Raw genomic sequence first — 22498 nt, 5'->3', positions numbered from 1 at the left:
CTTCTCTCGGCGTTTCCAAAATAAATAAATAAATAAATCTGCACGCAAAGCAAGAAGATTTCTGCATTTGATTCGGCCCGAATTTTCAACTGATGCTGTCCGGAACACCACAAACTCGGACGATGTAGTCGAACAGACCTGAGGCCGTTTTGCAGGCGACAATGGACAAGTTCCGGAGGTGAAAAAAGAGCTCTCTCGGCTGACCACAGGAGTCGCACCCAGGGCCGAAAAGGTTTGCATTTGCAGTAGCAGACGATGATGGTGTTTTCATTTGATGATTTTGGGCAGATGGACAGGCACCCTGAGATGGTTTTGCGGACGCAGGCCCGGCTGGATGGCAAGTGGCTCAAGGCCGACCTGCAGTCGTGTCTGCAGGATAACGCCCTGCCCATGCTGTGGAATGAGATGCTCAAGGACGGCGAACTGTCGGCTACGTCCAGCGATTGCCTCATCAACTCAGTCGGCGCCAATTCAAGAAAGGGTAATTGAGATTTATTGGAAAAATTCCATAAATACACAATTCGTTTTTTGTAAATACAAAAAAAATTGATAAAATTAGACAAATTAATCAAAGAAACATAAAAAAATATTTCCAAATTTAATTAATTAAGTTAAATTCAAGAGGTTTTTCTTAACAAAGCTTATTTTTATCAATATACTTTTATGTTGCCTTGAGAAAAAGCAACTTTCATAATTATTATTTGCTGATTAAACAGATTTCCTTTAGAAGATGGACAATATTTTTTTCCATTTCTTTCTCCCTGGGGTCATGGTCCATTCTAGCCTAGCAACATTATATTTATTTATCATAATTGCTTAATTAAATCATTCTTCTTCAGGCGAGAGCGGCCACTACTACTGTGGCATGAAAGTTCTCTCTTGTGCCTGCTGCGACGGAATTTGCGGACCCCAACTGGGCTGCAACTGCTCGCCGTGCCAGAAATTGGACGAGGACGAAATGAGGAGGTTAAAATTGAACCCTGACGAGAAGCAGCCCTTGCCCTTCAAGCAGCAGATCAACAGCTGGACCTGGGGACCTCAGCCTAGTACTTTTTTCGAAATCATAAATTTGGAGGATTTTTCTAGCAATTTTGGTTTCAGACTCGAAACAACTGAAATCTTGCCTTGCGTCCCTCTTCAAGGAGCAGCGGGGCCTGGTGTCAATTGCAGCTGGCAGCACCTTGTCCGCAACAAGACTGAAACAGAGACTCATGGTCGCCCAACGCTACTTCACAGCGCTCAACAGACACCAGGGCCAGGTCGCGGGTCACTCTTTGCGAACAAATTCCAGTGGCAGCGGCAAGGAATTTGCCAAAATGTCAGTAAATTATTTTCTGCCTTTGCTCACAAATAATTATTTCATTCAGGACTGAGAAAGCAACTGTTGGACTAGCTAGGATAGGGTCAAGAGCCGCCTTACATTTATCCTTTGCATTTATGCGCCGAGCCTGGAGATCAGGTTGGTCTTTCAAATCTCACAAAAATTTGGTTCTAAATGTTTTGAAATTCAGGTGAAGATGCAGAACTGTGCACAGAACTTTTGCGAGAATCTCTAGAAGCATTACAAGATCTCCCTGAGGCCACTCTTTTTGAGGGACAGTCAATTTCTCCGGTCTGGCTGGAAGTTGTCGAAAGATCTGCAACTTTTCTCCGAGAGGTTGTTTCGGGGTAAGAGTTTTTTTTATATGCAGCATCAAGCATCAATATTGTAATATCAATTTGCAGTGATTTTGTTGGATCGGTGTCTCAAAACGACGAGAGACTCTCCCTGAGTTTGTTGCTCGAGTTGAGCGTCCAGCAGGGCACACTGGGACAAATGCTGAATTCCGTTCTGCTGTTGCTTCAGCTCGAATACAAAAACCAATCCTTGCCAGACAACAGGTAAAATGTTGGATATTTTGAATATCGTACAAAACATGAAATTTTCATTCCAGGTGTTCCGTTTCTAACGAAAACTGCGCGCCTTTGGTTCCGCTACTCAAGAGGCTGGCAAAAATTCCAACGTCTGCAGCTCAGGTGGAAGTAATGAGAGGCATGTTTGAGCCCCGTAATGCCACTGAAATTTACTTGGAGGATTTTGAAATGCCCGAAGACGAAAGTGAAAGCATTCCCTTAAGAGAAGCCTCGGTTGTGATAATGTCGCACATGGACCGACTTGCATTTCCCTACATTCCACCATCAAACTTGTCAAAGGTCAATCAATAATTGCTATTATTTTTGTTAAGTTAAAATTGTTAAAAATACAATTAAATGTAGGACAATTCACCAGAAATTTTCCTAAATCATTGTTTGAACATGAATTTTAAAAATAATTCCCAGATGCCTGGTGGGCTGAGACCATACCAAGAGGTGATGTGTCTTGGATCTCTCGAGTGGGCTGAATCGTCTCAGTGGTGCGAAGAACCCCACAACTGCAGCGCTCTTGAGGAAATCGGCGTCTCCCAAATGGCCTGCTCGGACCATTCCCTCTTGATCCTTAGCCTGTCTGGAAAAGTGTACCAAATGCTCTACGCCTCTCGAACAGAATGCCCTCGTCTGGTCGAAAGTCTTGCAGAGAAGGAAATTCTGCAGTTGGCGAGTCATCCGGACGCCAAGCATTTCATGGTCCTCACAACCAAAGGCGAGGTTTACTCTTGGGGCTGTGGTGACGGAGGAAGACTTGGGCACGGAGACACCTTTTCTTTAGAGGAACCAACCTTGATAGAAACACTTGCTGGTCATTTTGTGGTGTCGATAGCTGTCGGCAACACTTACAGGTCGGCTATATTTTTTGTGTAAATAAATGTCCGCTTAGTAAGAATAAACAAATTTAGTGCTGCTGTTACTTCATCTGGTGATTTGTACACATGGGGTAGAGGAAATTACGGCAGACTCGGTCACGGCAGTACTGATGATGTGACCAAACCAACTCTAGTTCCTGGGCTGAAAGGTCTCTTTATTTTATTTTTCATCATTGGTTTAAACAAAACCTGTTGAATTTCTGCAGGTCATCACATTATTCAAGTGGCTTGTGGAGGTGGTGACGCACAAACATTGGCTGTTAGTGACACTGGTTTAGTTTTTTCCTGGGGCGATGGAGACTATGGCAAATTAGGTAATTGAATCATCTTTTACTTCTTTTCTTTTTGTTCATAGATTTTATCTACAGGTCGAGGAAGAAATGAAGGTTCAAAAACGCCCAAACTGATTGACAGACTGCAGTCTGTGAATGTCGTTCAAGTTTTTTGCGGGGCTCAGTTCAGTATTGCTTTGACGACAACGGGTACACTCCATTCTTGGGGCAAGGGAGATGGTTACAGACTTGGTCATGGGTCTGAAGAACACGTCCGTTTTCCAAAGCAAATTCAAGGATTGGCAGGTAATTGTAATTTCTTAGATTTTACTGACTTATATTAAAACAAATTGTGTTAACAACAGGAAAGAAAATTGTTGCTGTGTCGGTTGGCTCGTCGCATGTTCTTGTGCGAACTGAGGAGGGAGAGGTCCTAGCCTGGGGCCAAAATGATCAAAATCAACTGAGCAGAGCCTCAACCCAACCTTTGAGTGAGCCTACAGTATTGCCATTCTTACAGAACAAAAACATCATCGGAATTGCCTGTGGGCCTACTCAGGTATATATTTTTTGGTTTATTTAAGGAAGTTTTTAATTTGAATTTTGTCTGCAGAGCTTTGTTTGGAGTAGTGCAAGCAAGTGGCGAATCCCTTTGAGAATTCCATTTGTGGTAGACGTGTCAGAAAACACATTTTGCCTTCTGGAGAAGCTCCTGTCCGAAGTGTGGGATGGACTGGACGGCTCCTCCGATTGGCCGCCTACCCAGGAAAATGAGTGCTTGGCAGTGTCATGCCTCAATCTGCTCCATCTTCAGTTCGTCACCATGATTTTCCACGGAATCCCAGAGGCGTCCGTCGGCCTCAGTCCTGGCTCTCGACTCCTTACCATGATCAAACAAAGGGTGGTCGCCCTGGCCAGTAACAAAGGCGTGGTCAAAACAGTCCAAAAAACTGCTCAGAGCTTGTTGGAAGCTGGATGGAGCATTTTGATTCCTACTGCTGATGAACGGGCGAGCACCCTGTCCAACTTATTGAGGAACAAGGGCGACGGCGACGGTCAGAAGTTCATGACCGACTTGCTTGTGAGCAGCTTGATGGCAGACGGTGGTTTGGAAGCGGCACTTGAAGCAGCAATTAGAGCTGAGATCACTTTTGCCCTAGAAACAAATATCGAGTTTCTTTCTGAATCGGCGCAAGAAACAAAAAGGGCCATCATCAACGAAGGGTCAATTCCCCTTCTGCATTTAATAAAACAACTTCTGAAAACAATGCTGGGTAGCACGTTGGCCAAATTAGCTAATTTGTCCAATTTCAAGCCAGTCGAAGAGGAAAAATCGCCCAGTCTAGACTTGCTAATCAGATTCCAGCGTTTGTTGATTTCTCGATTACTTCCCGGAACTTCAAGATCGTCAGTGCAAGGCGAGCAAGAATTGGTTGGCGCCGAATCTCTGCTGAAAAAGTACATCAAGTTGCTGCACGTCCACGCTTTGGAAGTGCTTGAAGTGGCCATCAAGAATGCGTCCATCAGCAAAAGGCACTTCAACGCTGTTTCCCACGTGATCAAATCGGACGCCATCAACACCCTGTTCCCCGAACTCATCCTCAGTCTCATTCTCTTAGAGACGCAAGCGCCTTCGAGCTCACTGCACCAAGTTGATTGGTTCTCACCCTTAAGGTCCCTTCTCGAGCCCTTAAACAAATTCAACCGACTCTCACCTTGGCACGAAAAAGAGGACGTCGAAGATTTGGCCTGGCCTGGAATCATCGTTCCGCCAAATTCGCCAGCCTCCAAGAAGAAAGGCGACGATTTGATGCTGATCAGAAAGGCGGATATTGAGAACCACAACCGAGATGGTGGACTGTGGATCATCATCAACAACAAGGTTTATGACGTGCAGGATTTTACTGCCCAAGCTCCGTGCGGAGAGGAGCTTTTGAAAAAATTCAGCGGATGCGACGCGAGCAAGGAGTTTGAAGACGCCTGTCACTCTGCTGCGGCCAAACAAAAAATGGCCAACTTCCTTGTTGGCAGCTACCTGGACCCTGACCAGCAAATCGTTCCCCTGAACGACCAAGTCGTAATCATGACCAGTTTGCTCGAAACCGAGCGAATGCTTGCTTTCCTCCTGGGCATTCACGCGCGCAGCCTCACTTGGGGGCCGCCACTGCAGCAGCCAGAAAAGGAAATTTCGCAGTGGTGCAACGCCGCCTTTCTGCAAGGAGGACTCCTGGACCTTCTGCCCGGCAATCCCTACGAAGAGGAAAAGGGTGATGCGAGGAGCACCACTTCCAACACACCAACCGGCTCCACCCCGACGAAAATTAAAACACCAATATCAGACTCTTCACAAATCGACAGAGGTCAAATGCTTTTACAGGTATGCAAGTTGCTTTAAATTAAATTTAATAATTATTTTATATTCACTCCTTTCTAGGGTCTGATTGATAATAAAATTAATGAGGAGCCTCTCATTGGAGCATTTTTGAACATACTGGAGCGTCACAACCGTACACCATCGTTACCTAGTGGCCTTGATCACCCTGTTGAGGAATGTGGCCGGTTTCTCTTGGCCGTCCTTCTCCGTCACCAAAGTCTAGAACAAATGGCCGCAACGGTGGCTCAGCTCGAATGTGACGGCTGCCCTTCAATTCGCATCCCACGACCTCTGCTTGAAAACATGTCCCAAGTGCAGAAAATGAAATTGAAACTGATCAAAGCCAGACAGATACAAAATCGATCGTACAAAGAAATCTGCCAGCCGGTCATCGAGCGGTGCAGATTTCTCTTTTACGAAGTTCGGCCGGCATTCAGTCCTGAGGTGACTGCCCTTCATTCATTGCAACTCATCCGCACAGAGTCTCGCTGGAAGAGGCTCAGCAGAGATTTGAAGAATCTCATTTTGCCGCCGTGCAAGCCTGAGGACATTCTCAATGCCAGCATCCAAAGTCAGGAAGCTTTGCTGGCTGCTGAGGAGGCACTGAATTCAAGACAGCCAGTGCCAGGCTGCTCGAGTCAGGAGGATGGTGAAATTCCTGAGAGGCGAGTTTCCAAGGAGGAGCATGAAAATACTAAAGAACTTGTTGTGCCCAACACTAAAATTGAGAAGGATCTTACCAACGAAGATCTGAGTGACGAAATGAAATTGCAGGAACAGGGAAACCGAAAGCAAAAAAGGAAATTCAAACCAAGGAGAAGTTCAGACCTATCAAGGTATAAAACAAATTTTCTGATTCTAAGAAAAAAAAATTAATTTTATAAATCTTTCAGATCTTTTACTTCAGACACTCCCTCTAAGGATTATTCCTCAATGGCCGCTTCCATTGTAAAGTTTGTAACCCAAGAAGATGTGGACGTTGACATTTTGAGGAAAGCTCTCTACAGCCAAGTTGAAAGGGCCAAGAGTCGCCAGAAAGGCCTGGAGCTTGGCCTAGCTCTTTTGACGCAGGATTGGCTTTTGCCGTCAGTTCGATACAGCCTGATAAACGCTTGGCTCGGACTGCCACTGGACATCAAACACCCTGGGGACATGTTCTCCAACTGCCTGTCAAACATAGAACTAGTCATGCCATACACTAAGGCGCAAGTGCTGCTTCAGCATGCCCAATTGATGCAGTGGGCGGCCAATTCTCTCAGGGAGAGGGTCATCTGGGCCGAGCCGATGGGGCGCAGCAGCCGAGGCCTCAGGGGCAAGGGCTGCCTGAACCGAGGCACTCAAGGTTGGCTCGGAAAATTGCCTTGGGCGAGGTATGCTAATTATTTAATAAATTTTTCATAGTTCGGCATAAACAAAATAAAATATTTAGATTTTTGCTGAGCACAATCTGCATGTTGACTGGAGACCACTTTGGCAACGAACTGAATTTACTAATCAACTCAGGGGTGCTGGCACTCCTGCAAACATTGCTTAGGCAAATCGGTGAGTGCATCAATATAGTTTCAGATCAAATAGAAAATTATTAAACTTTTGTTTCATGAATAGGACCAGAAATCAATTCTGGGCATGATGACAAATTTAGTGAAGTTCTAGCCATTTTTAAGGACAATGTGATCAAAACCCGTCCTCCCTGCATGCCCCTGAGCAATGCCGAGTTAGCTGCCATGCTCAAACCGGGCACCAGGGTAGTCAGAGGGATGCATTGGAAGTGGGGTGACCAGGTAAATAAACAAATTTTCCTTTTGCTCCTCACTTCATTAATTTTAATTTCTCAGGATGGACCTCCTCCTGGGGAAGGTCAGGTTGTTGGCGAGCTTGGTGAGGATGGATGGGTCAGAGTCCAGTGGGACAATGGAGCCACCAACTCATACAGGATGGGAAAGGAGGGCAAATACGATCTGAAACTTGCAGAACCACCTCATATATCCGAGTCTGAAGCGGAATCGGAATCTTCTTTAGACGACGTGGCGTCTCCGGTTCAAGTGATATCCAGCAGCAAAGTCTATCCTCACCCCACACTGCTGCTGCGGCACGCAAGTGTGTCACTTTTGAGAAACTTGTCTATCTGCTGTGGTATTCAAGCTGACGAAATGCAGCCGTCGTGTATTCGGATATTCACGTCGTTGCTCAGAGAACTTGTCAAAGTATTTTTAAACATCAATTTTAGTCAAAAATTTTAATTCGCCTCTTTTCAGTCTGGAAATGAATCTTTAGAAGACTTGCAGAGATCTGAAATCAAAGTGATTGCCAAAGTTCATCATTCAGAGTGGGCAACGCTTGGATTCATCAGAGCTTTGTGCAGCTCAAGGAATATGACTAAAGCACTGAGCACCCCAATTTGGGTTGCCATGCTAATGTCAATAGTTCAGGACCAAGAAACGCCAAATTTGTCAAAACAAGTGATTATTTATTGAAATTTATCTTGCAGCACGTAATAACAATTTTGTTTTTTTTAAACAGATTTTGGCTCTGCGGCTTTTAAAAACAGTGCTGACAGAATTCAAGGACAAGAATCCTTCAGAGAGTGCCGATTTTTTAAAGAAAATGTCACATCTTTTGGGAGAATGTTTAATTATGTGCTCCAAAGACCCAACTTTGAATTCATCAGGTTAGATTATTAAATTAAAAAAATAATCATCCGACTTAAAATAAACCTTCAGTGGCAGGTCGAGTGTGCCTCACCGCGTCCTACACAAGCACTGTTGCCGAAGAGTGCATTTTACTCATGAGGAGTCTTCACGCAATACCGAGTTGGACTCGAGACATCAACAACTACTTGACAGAAGGAATCAATGCCTCTTCCAATCTTCTCATTCACACAGGAATGCTGGTAATGAAATCGGGAAGTTAATCATAACAGCTTCTTTAAATGTGAAAATTTCAGAGCCCTCTTGGAACAGGAGACAATGGCACAAAGCATGCCGCCTCTGTTTCTGCTCTCAGCATAATCGGCGGTATAGACTCCAGACCCCGTCTTGGAGGAACTATTCAAATTGAGGGTGGTCTCGGCACAATTTTCAACATCAACAAAGGCAAACTGAACGTCCAGCTGCACGATGCGTCAGGAATGAGGCAGAAAATACCTCTGATGAACATCCAATCCAATCATATTCTGAAATTCCATCTCGAGAAATATGAAATGAACGATTTTAACACTGAGGCGTGGGCCACGCTCTTGTCTTATTCCTTGCAAGATTACAAGACGGAATCTGAATCTGGTATTTAAAAATTTGTTTATTGTTTACCGTTTTTTGAAATTTGAAATCAGGTCACATTCGAGCCCATCTACTTCAAGAGCAGCAAGTTCGAATGCATTCCCTCATAGCATTTCGGCAACTTTGCCGAAGCCAGGCCTACCTTAGAAACATTCTGCGCCGTCCTGCTTTACATTGGCTCACACCCACTGAGAAAGACGAGCCCAACGAGCCGTCCAGTCCAGTTGCTCAAGAACAGGGTCTTTTGATCCAAAGACTTTTAGCCAAAGCGACTCAGCCGGCCTTGATCAAATCTTGCTACTCTAAAGAGGAACTTGAGGTTTGTTGATTTATTAAAAACTCTAAATTTATTAAAAAAAAAAAAAAATTCATTTTGCAGTCGGCGGCTTTGAATCTGTTACAAATTCTGTCCTTCGAACTGCACTCCAGTGAGGCGCCGTGCGTGGCAGGTGCACATTTGTATCCGCCAACGCCCACAGCAAGTGAGGTTCAAACCCCCGTTAGTGAGCCGTCGTTCCCCATCCCAAGTCACGTCAAGAAAAATCCAACCCCCCTTGTATCTCAGCTCATGGACATGGGTTTTGCTAGGAAGCAAGTAGAATACGCTATCAGAATGCTTGGTATTGAATATAAATAGACTTGCAAAAGTTATATTATATTTTATGTTGCTTAGAAACCGTAAGTGACGTTGAGCCGAGTCCTGAGAAAATTGTAGGCTGGATTCTGCAGCATCAAGATGATTTGATTTCTGATACTGATTCTCCTACATCCTCAATTGAAGGAGTTTTATCTGCCACTGACTCGGCATCAGAAGAGCCAGACGGTGCCTGGGGTGGTCCCTCCCAATCTCTCTCAAAAGTAACACATTTTATATTTAATGTGATCGATTTCTGATTGAATGTTTTCTTAAATCTAGCAACCAGAGAAACCAAAAGTCAATTTATTCAGAAAAAGAGCTGACTACGCTTCCAAGCAGCAATATGCTTTGTATGTTCAGAGATTTGTCACTCCGGGAATTTATGTCAAATGCTGCCGGCCAACGGACGCCATCATGGTGGGCAGTGTGGGAAAAGTCTTGGGAATGGAGTTTGGCAGATCTAATGATTTGACTCTGGAGGTACTTCTTTATAACTGACTTTAGTTTGCAAGTAGTTTATTTTTCAATTTCAGGTGGAGTGGCAAGACGAGGGAATGGTTCATTGGATAAATGTCGTGAATGTGGACTTGATGGGCTTTTCGCCGAATAACGCTGAAGGCCCTCTCCAAATTGGAGACAAAGTGAGGCTGAGGCCAACAGTTGCTACCCCTCTGTACGGTTGGGGCTTCATTTCTCGCAGCTGCGTCGGGGTCCTTCACCGTGAGCCATATTTATTTTTCACTAAATATATAGATTAAAAATAATTCTTTAATCCAGGAATAAATCGAACAATTGGCCAGCCCCACTTTGCCAAAGTTGAGTTCCCGCAACAAAGCAACTGGACGGGCCAGTTGAGTGAGCTGGAGGTTGTCTGCAACCGGCACACTGGCATCGAGTGCTCCGGCTGCGGAGTGAACCCAATAATTGGCACCCGTTTTAAATGCAAAACCTGTATTAGTTTTAACTATTGTGAAGAGTGTTTCTGCACGCTACGAGTTCACAGACATTACTTCAACAGTATTGCTGAGGAGGGTAATTTTTATTTTCAAGATTTAAACAATTTTTTTATAATTTTTTTTTTTCATTTGAAAGGTGGAGCTTCGATATTTGTCGGTCGAGCAGGCAGACGAAGAAAAATGTCCCTCCCAGGTTCACCTGGTTCTCTAATTTTGGATTTCAATCATTGCGTCAAGCGTCTTTCTGTTTCCTCAAAAGTGAGCTGGATGGCTCTTGGCATTCCAGAGCCATGTCCAAATTATTGGCAGAGCCAGTCTGTTCAGAAGAAGGTAATTTTATTTTCATGTCATTTTCAAAAGTGAATAATTTGTTCAAATTTTATCCCAGCATTGGATTCGGCTCGAAATGCACCCTCAGGTGGGGATTCAAAGTCTTAGGATTGTCGTCGACCCTGAAGATGGAAAGTTCATGCCATCTCTTGTAGTTGTCAGTGTTGGAGAGAGTTTTGACAATATGAAAGAAGTTTCAACGGTCAAAGTCAGAAACACAGACACTGTTGTCAAACTGCTTTCGGACTTGAAAGAGGTAACTTAAATTTATTTAAGACATTCTCCTTAATGAATTTTTTTTTCTTAAGTTCCACGAGTGCATTGAAATAGCAATAAAAGAATGCAGAGCGGGCAACAGCAACGGCCGCGTACATGGTTTGCACATAATTGGAAAGCGAATAGGTCAAGATGATCACATTGACACAGCCTGGTCATACTTAAACTCGGACACTGAAGAACAAGAGGTAAAGTATTAAATAAATTATATTTTAGAGAGAGAAACTGATTTAACATCAAATTTTATTTATCAGGAGGTTGTGTCCTACCCTCAAGTTTCTAACTTGATGCGCTCGGATGATCATTTGAAAGTATTTGTTTGGGGCCTCAATGACAAGGACCAACTAGGCAACATAAGAGGCTCCAAGATCAAAATGCCAGTCACCTCGGAACACCTGAGTTTGCTTAAGCCAACCTGCATTGCTGGTGGTTCAAAGTCCCTGTTCATTGTTTCAAATGAGGGAAAGGTAAGGAATCAGAAATAAAAATGAAACTAATTTAGAATGCAAAAATCAGCTTTACGCCTGCGGAGAGGGAGCAAACGGCCGCTTAGGTCTCGGGCACAACAACAATGTTTCCGTTCCTCGACAAATGATGGCCCTCTCTTTTTACGTTGTGAAGAAAGTGGCTGTTCATTCGGGAGGAAAACACGCTATGGCCCTAACCCTGGATGGAAAAGTAAGTCCTTCACTTGGGCGCAAATAATCTTTATATGAATTCAAAAATTTAGGTTTTCTCGTGGGGTGAGGGTGAAGACGGAAAGTTGGGCCATGGAAATAGGCTTTCCTACGACAAACCTAAAATGATTGAAGTTCTGCGGTCAAAAAGGATCAGAGACATTGCTTGCGGCAGCTCTCACAGTGCAGCCATAACTTCAAATGGTGAACTCTACACTTGGGGCTCTGGCGAGTACGGCAGACTAGGCCATGGCGATTTTGAAACTCAGCTCCGTCCCAAACAGGTTAGGAATAAAATTAGATTAACATTATTTATTTTCTAACTGTAAAATCAATTTTATAGGTGAAAGCTTTGGCTGGCAAAATAGTTGTGCAAGTGGCTTGTGGGAGCAGAGATGCGCAAACTTTGGCATTGACTGACTCGGGAATGGTGTACTCGTGGGGTGATGGCGACTTTGGAAAGCTGGGCAGAGGCGGAAGTGAAGGGTGCAGTTTGCCTCAAAACATTGAACGTCTCAATGGCTGCAATGTGAACCAAATAGAGTGCGGTGCCCAATTCTCCGTTGCATTGACAAAATCGGGACAGGTAAAATTTTTGTACAAAATTTATAAGTATTTAAAATGTGTAATTTAGGTTTGGACTTGGGGCAAGGGAGATTATTACAGACTCGGGCATGGAAATGACCAGCACATTCGAAAACCAGCCATCGTCGAAGGGCTGCGAGCAAAAAAGGTCATTCATGTGGCAGTGGGTGCCCTGCACTGTCTAGCTGTCACAGATCAAGGACAAGTAAAATGATTTTAAATAATTATTCAATTACGTACTGAAATGTAAAAACTAGGTTTTTGCGTGGGGAGACAATGATCACGGCCAGCAAGGCAACAACACAACCATCGTCAATAGAAAACCTGTCTTGGTTCAAGGTTTAGAAGGTCACAGGATTAATCGAGTTGCCTGCGGCTCTTCGCATTCCGTGGCCTGGTATGTTCCTGATCCGAGGGTGTCAAAACAGCATGAGCCTGTCACATTTCTGAGTGAAAAAGATCCTCTTGGAGCAACTGCACTAGGTGATGACTTCCATTTACCTTTTTTTTTAGAACTTGCTGATTTTTTTTCCATTTTTAGGAGCTGATGAAGTTGTTCCTCCAAGCCAGCCAAATACTGAAGCAACTACGTCCTTGTGTAAGAAAGCTGCTTCCAATCTTCCGCAATCGAGCCACAACTCTCTCATCAACGTCGTCCTGAACCTCGACAATTCCGGAGCAAAACAACAAGCCCTCGAGCACATTCTGCAAACTTTGCAGGTCATGTTTGCCAGAGAGGCTGTTGTTGTTGCTCTTCGTGGACATGCAATGCTAGGTTAAAATTTGATTCTAAACGCCTAATTCATCTCTAATTTTTAATTCTTCAGACAGCAAAAATGGACGCATTATTCTGAGTGACCAGCTGCAGTCGAATTCCTCCGAGGGAAACACCCCCCTCGATCCGGCCGCACAACCACCCCCCACACAAGACCCACCTCTGGAAATTGCCCAAGGTGGCGGAGAAGCTTTGGCAGACAATGGAGGCACCATGACCCCGCACACAGACAGTGAACTCGAGAGTCCCACTGAAAGCCATTTTCCTGCCATGACCAGCTCAGGAAGTCTTTCGTCGAGAGCGTCGAAAATGTCGGCCAGCGCCATGAGCGTGATTGCGGCCACCATGACCACAAATGTTCAAGTAATAGTATCAAATCACTTAAATAAAAGTGTTTAATATTCTATGTATCACTAGCTGGTTGGCTTACCGACTGACCAAGATCAAAATCAAGTAGCCTTGGACGATTTTACTGCAATTCTGAGTGAGGAGGATGCAAGGAGTTTAGTCGATTTGCTAAAATTGGCTGTGGCAGGACGAGCAGGCCCTTGTGCTCAGGAAACAATTTCTTCGGTTCTGAGAGGTTTTTATTCAGAAATATTGGTTGTTAAAAAAATAACATATCTTTGTCAAGCTATGGGAAAAACATACTCAAGTATTGCTGACATGCTGCTTGAGCTCTCAGTCACCGAACTGGAAGACATTGCGATGTGCACTGATTTCATCAAAAGAAGCGACCCAAAGCCTATTGTTCAAGAATCAAGCCATCCATACACTGACGACGTCAACCTATTTGGCCATGTCAAAATTCAAGGTAAAGAAACTTTTTATATTTCACTCAGATTTTAACTTTTAATGTAGGCGCTGAGTTCCTGCGACTTGAATTTGACCGGCGCTGCTCGACTGAAAAGAGACACGATCCTCTAACAATCATGGATTCATCTGGAAGGACAATCAGTGTTCGTTCTGGACGAGAGTGGAGCGACTGGTCTGCAGAGCTGAGAGTGTCAGGTATATTTTGATTATTTTTTTGTTTACCATTTATGTCAATATTTCCTTGCAGGGGATGAGCTGATGTGGAAGTTCTACAGTGATGGATCTGTGAATGGCTGGGGTTGGAGATTCACAGTGTACCCAATAATGCCCAAATCAACAGCCATCGAGCTTCTCTCTGATAGGGCAATTTTGTCGAAACCATCAGTCGAGCCTGTTCGTTGCATTCTAAGCCAGAGGGTTGGATGTTACGCTGAAAAGAAACTGGTTTCAAGACTTGCCTCGGCACTGGCAGCTTGCGCAGAATTAAGCTCTCTTGGTAGGTTTTTGGTTATAAAATTTTTATTTATTTTTTAAATTTGAATTTTTAGGCACTTCACAAAGAATGTGGGCGCTTCAGTGTTTGCATTCATTGATTACGGCAACAGGGGTGCCACCGAGTGGAATAAATCCCGGGCAGCAAGTGGACCCTGCTTTTGTTTTCCTGGTTCAAAGCTTCCCAGCTGCTATTTTGATGCAATTCGAGTACGAAGACCCGATTATCAAGACTGGCAAACACCTCACTCATAGCGCCTTCTTCAAGGTAAGAAAGATCAATTGTTTATCTAAAATAAGAGATATATTTTTATAAAATTTCACAGGTGATGTTGGGACTTGCCTGTGCTGTGAATTTGGACAGACTCCCGTGCTGCCGAGAATATCGTTGGCAGTGGTTTGGTAGGTACTGCCTTGCAGCCAGGGTGTCTAGTGCCCTCATCGGAAGGTATCAGCTGCCTCAGTCATTCAGGGAGGAGGTGCAAAAGAAAATCAAGGAAATCAGTGGCGAAGCAGATGAAATCAACCTTGACTACGAAAAACCTGAAATTTTCTCACAAGCAGCTGACGAACAACTGCTCAAGTGGCTCAACAGGTACTAAATTTTAACATTATTTTGTTTAATCGGAATTTAACAATTTATTGTATTCAGAAAACCAGACGAGTGGACTTTGTCGTGGAACTCGAGTGGAATCATTTACGGCTGGGGCCACAATCACAGAGGACAGCTAGGTGGTGTGGAGGGAGCAAAGGTCAAGCTGCCATCTGTCTGTGAAAGCCTCTCCTCCCTGAACCCTATTCAAATCTCTGGTGGAGAGCAGACTTTGTTTGCTGTAACAGCCGAAGGACATGTTTATGCAACTGGTAATACTAATAAAAAAAGAAAATTCCGCATTATATTTCATCGCCAATATTTTTGAAAGGCTACGGTGCTGGTGGTCGACTTGGCACTGGAAGTACAGACAGCGTCACTGCTCCTGTATTGATTGAATCGCTTCAGCATATTTGTATTAAAAAGGTAAGATTTCAAAGTATTTTAAGTTTAAATAAATCTTATTATGAAATTAGGTGGCTGTCAACTCTGGAGGAAAACATTGTTTGGCCCTAACTGATAATGGAGAGGTGTATTCTTGGGGAGAAGGAGACGACGGAAAGCTGGGGCACGGAAACAAAAAGTTAGAGTTCAAATCAAGTAATTAAAAATTAAATTTTATTTTCTGTTCAGTACTAGTGAGCGGCCGAAACTTATCGAAAGCCTACTAGGAAAGGAAGTGGTCAATATAGCTTGTGGTGGAGCCCACAGTGCAGCCATAACTTCCTCAGGAGAAATTTATACCTGGGGCAAAGGAAGATACGGAAGATTAGGCCATGGTGATTCTGAAGATCAACTTAGACCAAAGAAAGTGAAAGCACTGGAGGTGAGTTTATTCAAGTAATTATTAAAAATAAATCAACAATAATTTTTTCAGGGCCTTAATGTCCTTGACGTTGCTTGCGGAAGTGGCGATGCTCAAACCCTGTGCATCACTGACGATGACAACGTCTGGTCATGGGGCGACGGTGACTACGGCAAACTGGGCCGAGGAGGCAGCGACGGATGCAAAGTGCCTATGAAAATCGAATCCCTGGCAGGACTGGGCGTAATCAAGGTGGAGTGCGGTTCGCAGTTTTCAGTGGCCCTGACCAGGTCAGGCAGTGTTTACACCTGGGGCAAGGGTGACTATCACAGACTTGGGCACGGCACCGACGATCATGTGCGGCGGCCCAGAAAGGTGGCTGCCCTGCAGGGGAAGAAGGTCATCAGTATCGCCACAGGTGAAATAATTAACAAATTTTAATATTTAAAATTTATTGATAAAAAATTTTAGGTTCTCTGCACTGTGTGGCGTGTACAGATCAGGGTCAGGTATTCACCTGGGGAGACAATGACGAAGGTCAGCTCGGGGACGGTTCCACGACTGCCATTCAGAGACCTCGACAGGTCATCGCTCTGCAGGGGAAGAACATTAACAGGGTTGCTTGTGGTTCGGCCCACACGGTGGCCTGGAGCACAAGCAAGGCCGTGTCCTCTGGGAAAATTCCGGCCGTCGTTCCGATGGAGTACGATCTGATAAAAGATGTGCCCATGGTCACTCTGCGCAACAGATTGATGCTTCTGCACCACTTCTCGGAGCTAATTTGTCCTCTGGTCGCCATGTTTCCTTTGGGCGAGCTGCCGATCAACTCGCAAGCATCACGACTGGACCAACTTAGAGGAGTTTTGGTTTACTCAGCCAAGGAGGCAACCTTTAGAAAGGTCAGATTTAAAATAATGAACAATTTCAATTTGTTATATAATAAATTTATAAGGTTGTCCAAGCAACAATGGTGAGGGACAAGCAACATGGGCCTGTTATCGAGCTGAACAGAATTCAAGTAAAACGGGCGAGAGGAAAATTCGGGCTGGCTGGACCCGACGGAACAAAGTCTGTCTTTGGACAACTTGTTGCCAGGATGAGTTTGCTCACTCAAGAGTCACTATTTTTACCACACAGAGTTTGGAAGGTCAAGTTTGTAGGTTCGTAAAAACTACTCTAATATTTGGAGTTGGAAATATTGATGCAATTTCATGGCAATCTTTAGGAGAAAGTGTGGATGATTGCGGCGGTGGTTATTCTGAGAGCATTGCAGAAATGTGTGACGAGTTGCAAAACGGTTCTCTGCCTCTTCTCATTTGCACTCCGAATGGACGAGAGGAAAATGGCACCAACAGGGACTGCTTCATCCTTAATCCTGCTGCCAGAAGTACTTTGCACCTTCAAATGTTCAACTTTCTGGGTAAATTATAAATAAATATCAATTTGAAAAGATTAATTTTAACATTATTCAAAGGTGTTCTCATGGGGATTGCCGTACGAACGGGAAGTCCTTTGAGCTTGGTCTTGGCTGAACCGGTTTGGAAGCAACTGGCAGGACAAGAGTTGACACCAGCCGATTTAACAGAACTGGATCGAGATTATGTTCCAGGTAAGTTTTTTACAATTCTCTTTGTTTAAATGAGTTGAAACAAAAATTATTTAAAGGCCTAATGTGTATTCGGGACATGGAGGACAAGGCCTTGCAGGCGCTGGACATGCCTTTCTCCACAGCCAGCACCACAGGAGAAGAAATTTTGCTCTCGTCAATTTACAGAAAAATCAACACAGAAAACAGACAAGAATACGTCAGGCTTGCCCTGAACTACAGGTTTCTTTAAAATAATATTGAACAAAATTTTTAATTTTTACATAAATATTCAATTTTAGACTTCACGAATTTGATCAACAAGTTCGAGCTGTGCGCCAAGGAATGGCTAGAGTGATACCAGTGCCGTTGTTGACCCTTTTCAGTGGCTACGAACTGGAAACCATGGTTTGTGGCTCACCCGACATTCCGTTGCCTCTGCTTAAATCCGTCGCAACTTATAAAGGTTCATTTTCAAAAAGAAAATGAAGATGAAGATCAATCTATAATTTTTATTTCAGGAATAGATGCGAGTGCTCCGTTAATTGCATGGTTTTGGGAGGTCTTGGAGGAGTTCACAAATGAGGAGAGGTCTCTGTTCCTGCGCTTTGTGTGGGGGAGGACCCGACTGCCCAGGACCATTGCTGATTTCAGAGGGAGAGACTTTGTCATTCAAGTAACACTTTGGTCATTTTATTATAAATACCAATTTTCATTTTTTCATTCTTTTCAAAGGTTTTGGACAAATTCAACCCTCCTGACCATTACATGCCTGAAAGCTACACCTGCTTCTTTTTGCTTAAGCTGCCTAGATGATATTCTTGCAAGGTAAATGAATTTTTTTTTTTCAAAATTTAGGTAGATTGATCTATTCTGCATTTATTTCAGATGGTATTGAAAGAAAAACTGAAGTACGCCATCCACTTCTGCAAGTCGATTGATACAGATGAGTATGCCAGGGTCGCAATGACAGGCAGCTTAACTGAGGAGGAAGGCGCGGCTGTGCTGCCGGAAGACTTTGTCGGCGGCCACGGTGACGGCCTGAGCAGCGACAGTGATCAGGTGGAGAGTTTCGAAAGTGATCTTGGAATTGAACCTGCTTCGAGCAATTAACTAGTCCGTTTAATTTTATCAAGACGAAATGTTGATATTTATTTTTCACTATTGATTCTGCAATCTCATATATATTTATCCTAATACGGCCGCACCAAAATCACTGATCATATAGAGAGAGATTATGATGTATGTTTGGCCTCGGATAATTTTTCGCTTCTCACACAAGCAACCACAGACATCTCTTTTAATTATTGCCAATGTTTTACAAAGAAAACTTAATATTTGTAAGCCGACTTAAAATAAAATAACAATTTAAACTACAAATTGTGTTTCTTAATCTGGTCAAATATTTTGACAAATTTTCAGAAGTTTTTACTCACAAAATTTATTTATAAAGGTAATTTTCATAATTAGGCTATCCATTATAATGAAATGCTGATAAAAAATTATAAGTTTATGCAACCTGCACGCTACGTTTGTGTTGCTAGTTGCATACTCTGAAAATTTCAGGGGCTCAATTTCCCCCCCGTTGAATATTTATTAAAAAAAGGGCGGTTTAATTGTTTTTAAAATATGAAATAACATTTTCTTACACCAATTACCGTTTATTTAAATACTTTTCTGCAAATTATTTCAAATTTATATTTTGTTTGCCTACTTTTTAATAAACGCTTTCGCAGGCGAGATAATTGCTGCTAACTGACCATGCTCTTGTTGGTGGTAGAATTACGCCTCGGAAGTGCATTTGGATCACGAAAAGTAGAGGATTTGTATCGTTCGAAAACGGAGCAGCAAACGTCGGGTCAAATGTTGTGTTTGAAAAGCACCACCTTGGCGAACCGAGTTTGGCGAGTCTGGAAGCGGCCACCATGTAATAGAGGTTGATCTGCCCGAATGTGTTCTCTTGAGTGTAAAATCTCATTAAATAGAAGAAGACAAGATATATTTTTATGGACTTACCCACTCCTGCCGTTCTCATGCAGCTCAATTTAGCCGGAGTTTCGACAGTGGCAAGACGCAGACCGTACTGACAACACTTGGCGAAAGCTTGAGCGTGCGTCAAAGCAGCCACCGAATACATGAATAAAAATTTCTTCCCGCAAGCAGTGCTCTTTTGGTAGATTTCGACGTTTGGGTAATTAAATCCCCCGCTTGCTAAAAATATAATTATTCATAAAAAGTCTTATAAATTTTTTTATTTGCTAATACGAGGAAGGGCGTCGAAGGTTATTTTCTTCTCTTCCTATAAACAATTTATTCTTATTTTAATTCTTATAAATTTAATCTTTAGTCACGTCAATGAAGCAACCGAAATCAGGGCAAACAGCGTCGGTCACTACCTCACGCATGAACGGAGGCGGCTGAAATGTTATGTGTTTTCAAATTTAATTACCTTATTTTATTTAAAAATTTTTCACACCGCAAGGGTGAGTTCTAAAGCTTCAATCAAACTGTTGACGATGTCAGGTGAATTCTGCTGGCCGCACAGAGCCATGGCCGAAATCTTGTCACACACGTCCATTCCCCCTGTTTATTTTCATTTTAAATTCACAAAAATTGGAAAAATTTCCTTTTTACTTGTTAAGTTTGAGCAATAATCTAGGGTCGAGTAAGCGTCCATGAGACGATTCACGTCATTGCCGGCGATCGCACCGAATTGGGCGATGATTTTTTCCAGCATGATGATGTCATTAATGTACTAATTTAAACTTAAAAAATGAACTTCAAATATATAAAAATTTCAAACCAATTCAGTTCCTTCTCCAAAACACTTTAGGAAACATTTTTCCGGTGGCGTGTATGAAGTCGCGTTTTGCATTTTATCAATTTGTTCTATTTTATTAAATTTAAAATTTTTATGATTCATTTTGATTGATTTTTAAACCTTTAATCAAGCCGTACTCCAAGGCACACTCTTCCTCAACAGATTTCATTCCAGTCGACGGAGGTCTCCCCTGTTTTAAATTAATGAATGAAAAAAAAAACAATGTTATTTAATAATAAAAAAAAACCTCGCAAATGACTCTAAATTTCTTGTCGCAGTTTTCGTCTCTCAACAAAGCAATGCCACCGTTGATCTCGAGAGCGAGGCAGTTTTCACTATTGTTGGCGTTATCCGGTTGATTAACCGCCCACCTTTGTCGAGGTTTATTTTTATATTGTCGATTTGAAAAAATGTCGAAAGAAATTTCGCACCTCGCCTCTCCGCGTACAAGTCGGTTGGTGGTGCAGAAGCCAAAGAAATCTTCGCAACCCATGTCCGTGCCAGACGTCCAGAATAAGCCACTTGCGATTGCGGAATTACTTGTTGCTAGAAATTTGTACAGTTTTCATTCTTCTATTAGTATTACTTTTAAAATATTCAGTACAAAAAATTATATAAAGAAATGATAAAAAAAAATCATAAAAAGCTGCGAAATTCTTCTTTGAAAATAAAATAATCCTTTTACTGTTAATGATATTGACTGAAAAATGACTCTAAAAGTTTTTTTTTACACTAATTGCTTAGAAACGACTCCACCAAGGACGTGTGTTTTTTAATAAAAATTTGAGCCTATAAAGTCACCTTTTTGGACTTTTTCAGATTTATTTTTCCCCAGTCTGCGAATAATCAAAAATATCTAACCATTGAAAGCCTTGGCGACGGCGTCAAACATGAAATCTTTGTGCATGCTGACCAACGATAGTCCGAATTCACAGCAATAAGAAATCGCGTCGTTGAACTGAAATGAATTATCCGAATTATCAGTATATGAATTTTACTTATTTTACATATATTTTCATCAGTTTAAAGTGATTTTAGCAGTTAAATTTTGTTTTCATTAAAACTTTTTACCGATCTTGTAAATATAGGCTTCGGAAATAAGAAAAGCCTGTTGGAAACTTCTACGGTAGTTCCATATGATGACACATCTGAAATTATTATGACTATAGTTACAGGTAAAAACGAATAATTTAGTACTATAGAGTGTTGAATAATCATCTGCCAGATATTTGAAATAAACTGACTACAAGAAACAAAATTATTTTCAAATTTATTGAATTATTTTGCTCATAGATTTTCACATACGTTTTTTACGCATGGAACAATCGGACAAGTAGGCGCTTCACAAGCTGGTTTTGGGGTCGTCGGTCCCTGTGAGGGAAAATATTTTTAAACAAATAAAATTTTATCAAAGGAAATTTTAATAGACTTGGCAAGCGAATGCACTTAAAAAAGTGCAGGTTTTGTCTTCGAGTAGGATTGAACTGTTTCCCTTGACGATTTGCATTTGCGCGCAGTTTCCACTTCCGTTGATGATGGTGTTTGGCGAGGAAAAGCCCCACATGTTGGTTGGAAAAGGCGCAGAGGTGTTTTTGCACCAAAGGAACGAGCCACCGATCTTCTTTCGGACGCCAGAGGTCCAGTAACGAGTGTTGTATTTCCAATTGTTGCCTGTTAAAAAAAAAGTCATCGAAGAAAATTTGATTTTTTTTTTGGTCAAACCATTAACGAAAGATTTCATGCAAGAAGCTTTTGCCGGAGAATCCAAAGTTATAGGCTCCATTCCTAATTTGCAGCACATGTCATAATTCTGCTGCCAATTTGCCTAAAAATATGATCAAAATTATTTGAAATTTCTCAAATTAAATTTAATTAAAACTGCTCTTCTCATATTCACGAGTTAATCTTGAATTCAAATTTCAATAATTAAATAATATATATTTTTGTTAATTGCAATCAAAATTCATGTTAAAAAATGCACATATAAAAAACAGCTTGTCATTGCCAGATATTAAAATCCAACAGATGCTCCAAATTTTTAGCTACTGACTAAGAATTTTCCAAACAGAAGTTGTTCTCCGCAAGCAGTTTCCCAAAAACCGTGCACGATAGGATCCTCCAAAGTTTTGTTATCCGCTTTAAAGAGAGTCAACTGCATTAAATTTTGCGCAATTACTAAAGAGTTTAAATTTCGTAAAAAAATGCACTAACATCTTTGGTGCACTTGAGCGGGCATGGCGGCAGGGACTGTATAAAAATTAGTTAAATTAACATACTTGAACAGAGTGAAAAAATCAGACTAGTGGCATTTTGGTCGTGGGCGGCTTTGGTTTTGTGAAATTAAGTGCCGGCGTCGCTTTGGTCGCGTTCCAAGCTGCAGTGGTCATTGTTGCGTATCGCAGACTCTTTGTGTAGGGGAATGACACTGTGGGGGTGGTGGTGGTGGTGGT

General features: G+C 42.4%; 2 protein-coding genes across 2 annotated transcripts; one reads left to right on the top strand and one right to left on the bottom strand.

The window, feature by feature from the left end:
- Positions 1-2: 2 nt before the first annotated feature.
- Positions 3-18601, top strand: LOC132193988 (E3 ubiquitin-protein ligase HERC2). Its single transcript, XM_059614998.1, is given in 60 exon segments — positions 3-232; positions 289-481; positions 840-1046; positions 1102-1318; positions 1368-1459; positions 1512-1668; positions 1726-1881; positions 1935-2193; positions 2320-2756; positions 2814-2929; positions 2987-3094; positions 3149-3358; positions 3418-3611; positions 3666-5429; positions 5487-6262; positions 6320-6796; positions 6856-6968; positions 7032-7207; positions 7262-7630; positions 7682-7885; positions 7947-8094; positions 8147-8316; positions 8371-8704; positions 8755-9020; positions 9081-9321; positions 9375-9559; positions 9618-9818; positions 9872-10058; positions 10116-10370; positions 10431-10624; positions 10683-10880; positions 10933-11088; positions 11155-11367; positions 11417-11578; positions 11631-11861; positions 11921-12163; positions 12212-12367; positions 12420-12645; positions 12704-12937; positions 12990-13300; positions 13355-13520; positions 13572-13751; positions 13799-13948; positions 14001-14249; positions 14302-14513; positions 14572-14840; positions 14898-15109; positions 15169-15263; positions 15314-15420; positions 15471-15663; positions 15715-16060; positions 16114-16541; positions 16595-16802; positions 16868-17062; positions 17117-17251; positions 17308-17470; positions 17530-17693; positions 17749-17903; positions 17963-18055; positions 18116-18601. Coding segments are annotated over 59 exon segments (14481 nt in total). The 5' UTR covers positions 3-232; the 3' UTR covers positions 18341-18601.
- LOC132193989 (uncharacterized) lies at positions 18048-22452 on the bottom strand. Its single transcript, XM_059614999.1, has 19 exons — positions 22349-22452; positions 22260-22295; positions 22099-22200; positions 21771-21873; positions 21478-21719; positions 21354-21419; positions 21246-21291; positions 21120-21196; positions 20910-21006; positions 20480-20594; positions 20296-20419; positions 20169-20238; positions 20031-20116; positions 19862-19982; positions 19704-19810; positions 19579-19644; positions 19493-19526; positions 19244-19438; positions 18048-19186 (listed from the first exon to the last, which is right to left on the bottom strand). The coding sequence occupies exons 1-19, from the start codon at positions 22433-22435 to the stop codon at positions 18945-18947; spliced, it is 2016 nt and encodes a 671-aa protein (XP_059470982.1). The 5' UTR covers positions 22436-22452; the 3' UTR covers positions 18048-18944.
- Positions 22453-22498: the final 46 nt, after the last annotated feature.

Source organism: Neocloeon triangulifer, unplaced genomic scaffold (assembly GCF_031216515.1).
Source record: "Neocloeon triangulifer isolate White Clay Creek 2 clone unplaced genomic scaffold, ASM3121651v1 ptg000005l, whole genome shotgun sequence".
NCBI lineage: Eukaryota > Metazoa > Arthropoda > Insecta > Ephemeroptera > Baetidae > Neocloeon > Neocloeon triangulifer.
The sequence above is the reverse complement of the archived record's forward strand: the minus strand, read 5'-3'. Positions and strand labels throughout refer to the sequence as shown.

Excerpts from the sequence above, each read along its gene's own strand:
- LOC132193989 (XM_059614999.1), bottom strand. The coding sequence starts at position 22,435 with ATGACCACTGCAGCTTGGAACGCGACCAAAGCGACGCCGGCACTTAAT. Across the intron at positions 22,201-22,259 it reads CGCTCAAGTGCACCAAAGAT|TTGACTCTCTTTAAAGCGGA; the intron begins GTTAGTGCATTT and ends AATTTAATGCAG. Across the intron at positions 21,007-21,119 it reads AGCCTATATTTACAAGATCG|TTCAACGACGCGATTTCTTA; the intron begins GTAAAAAGTTTT and ends AATTCATTTCAG.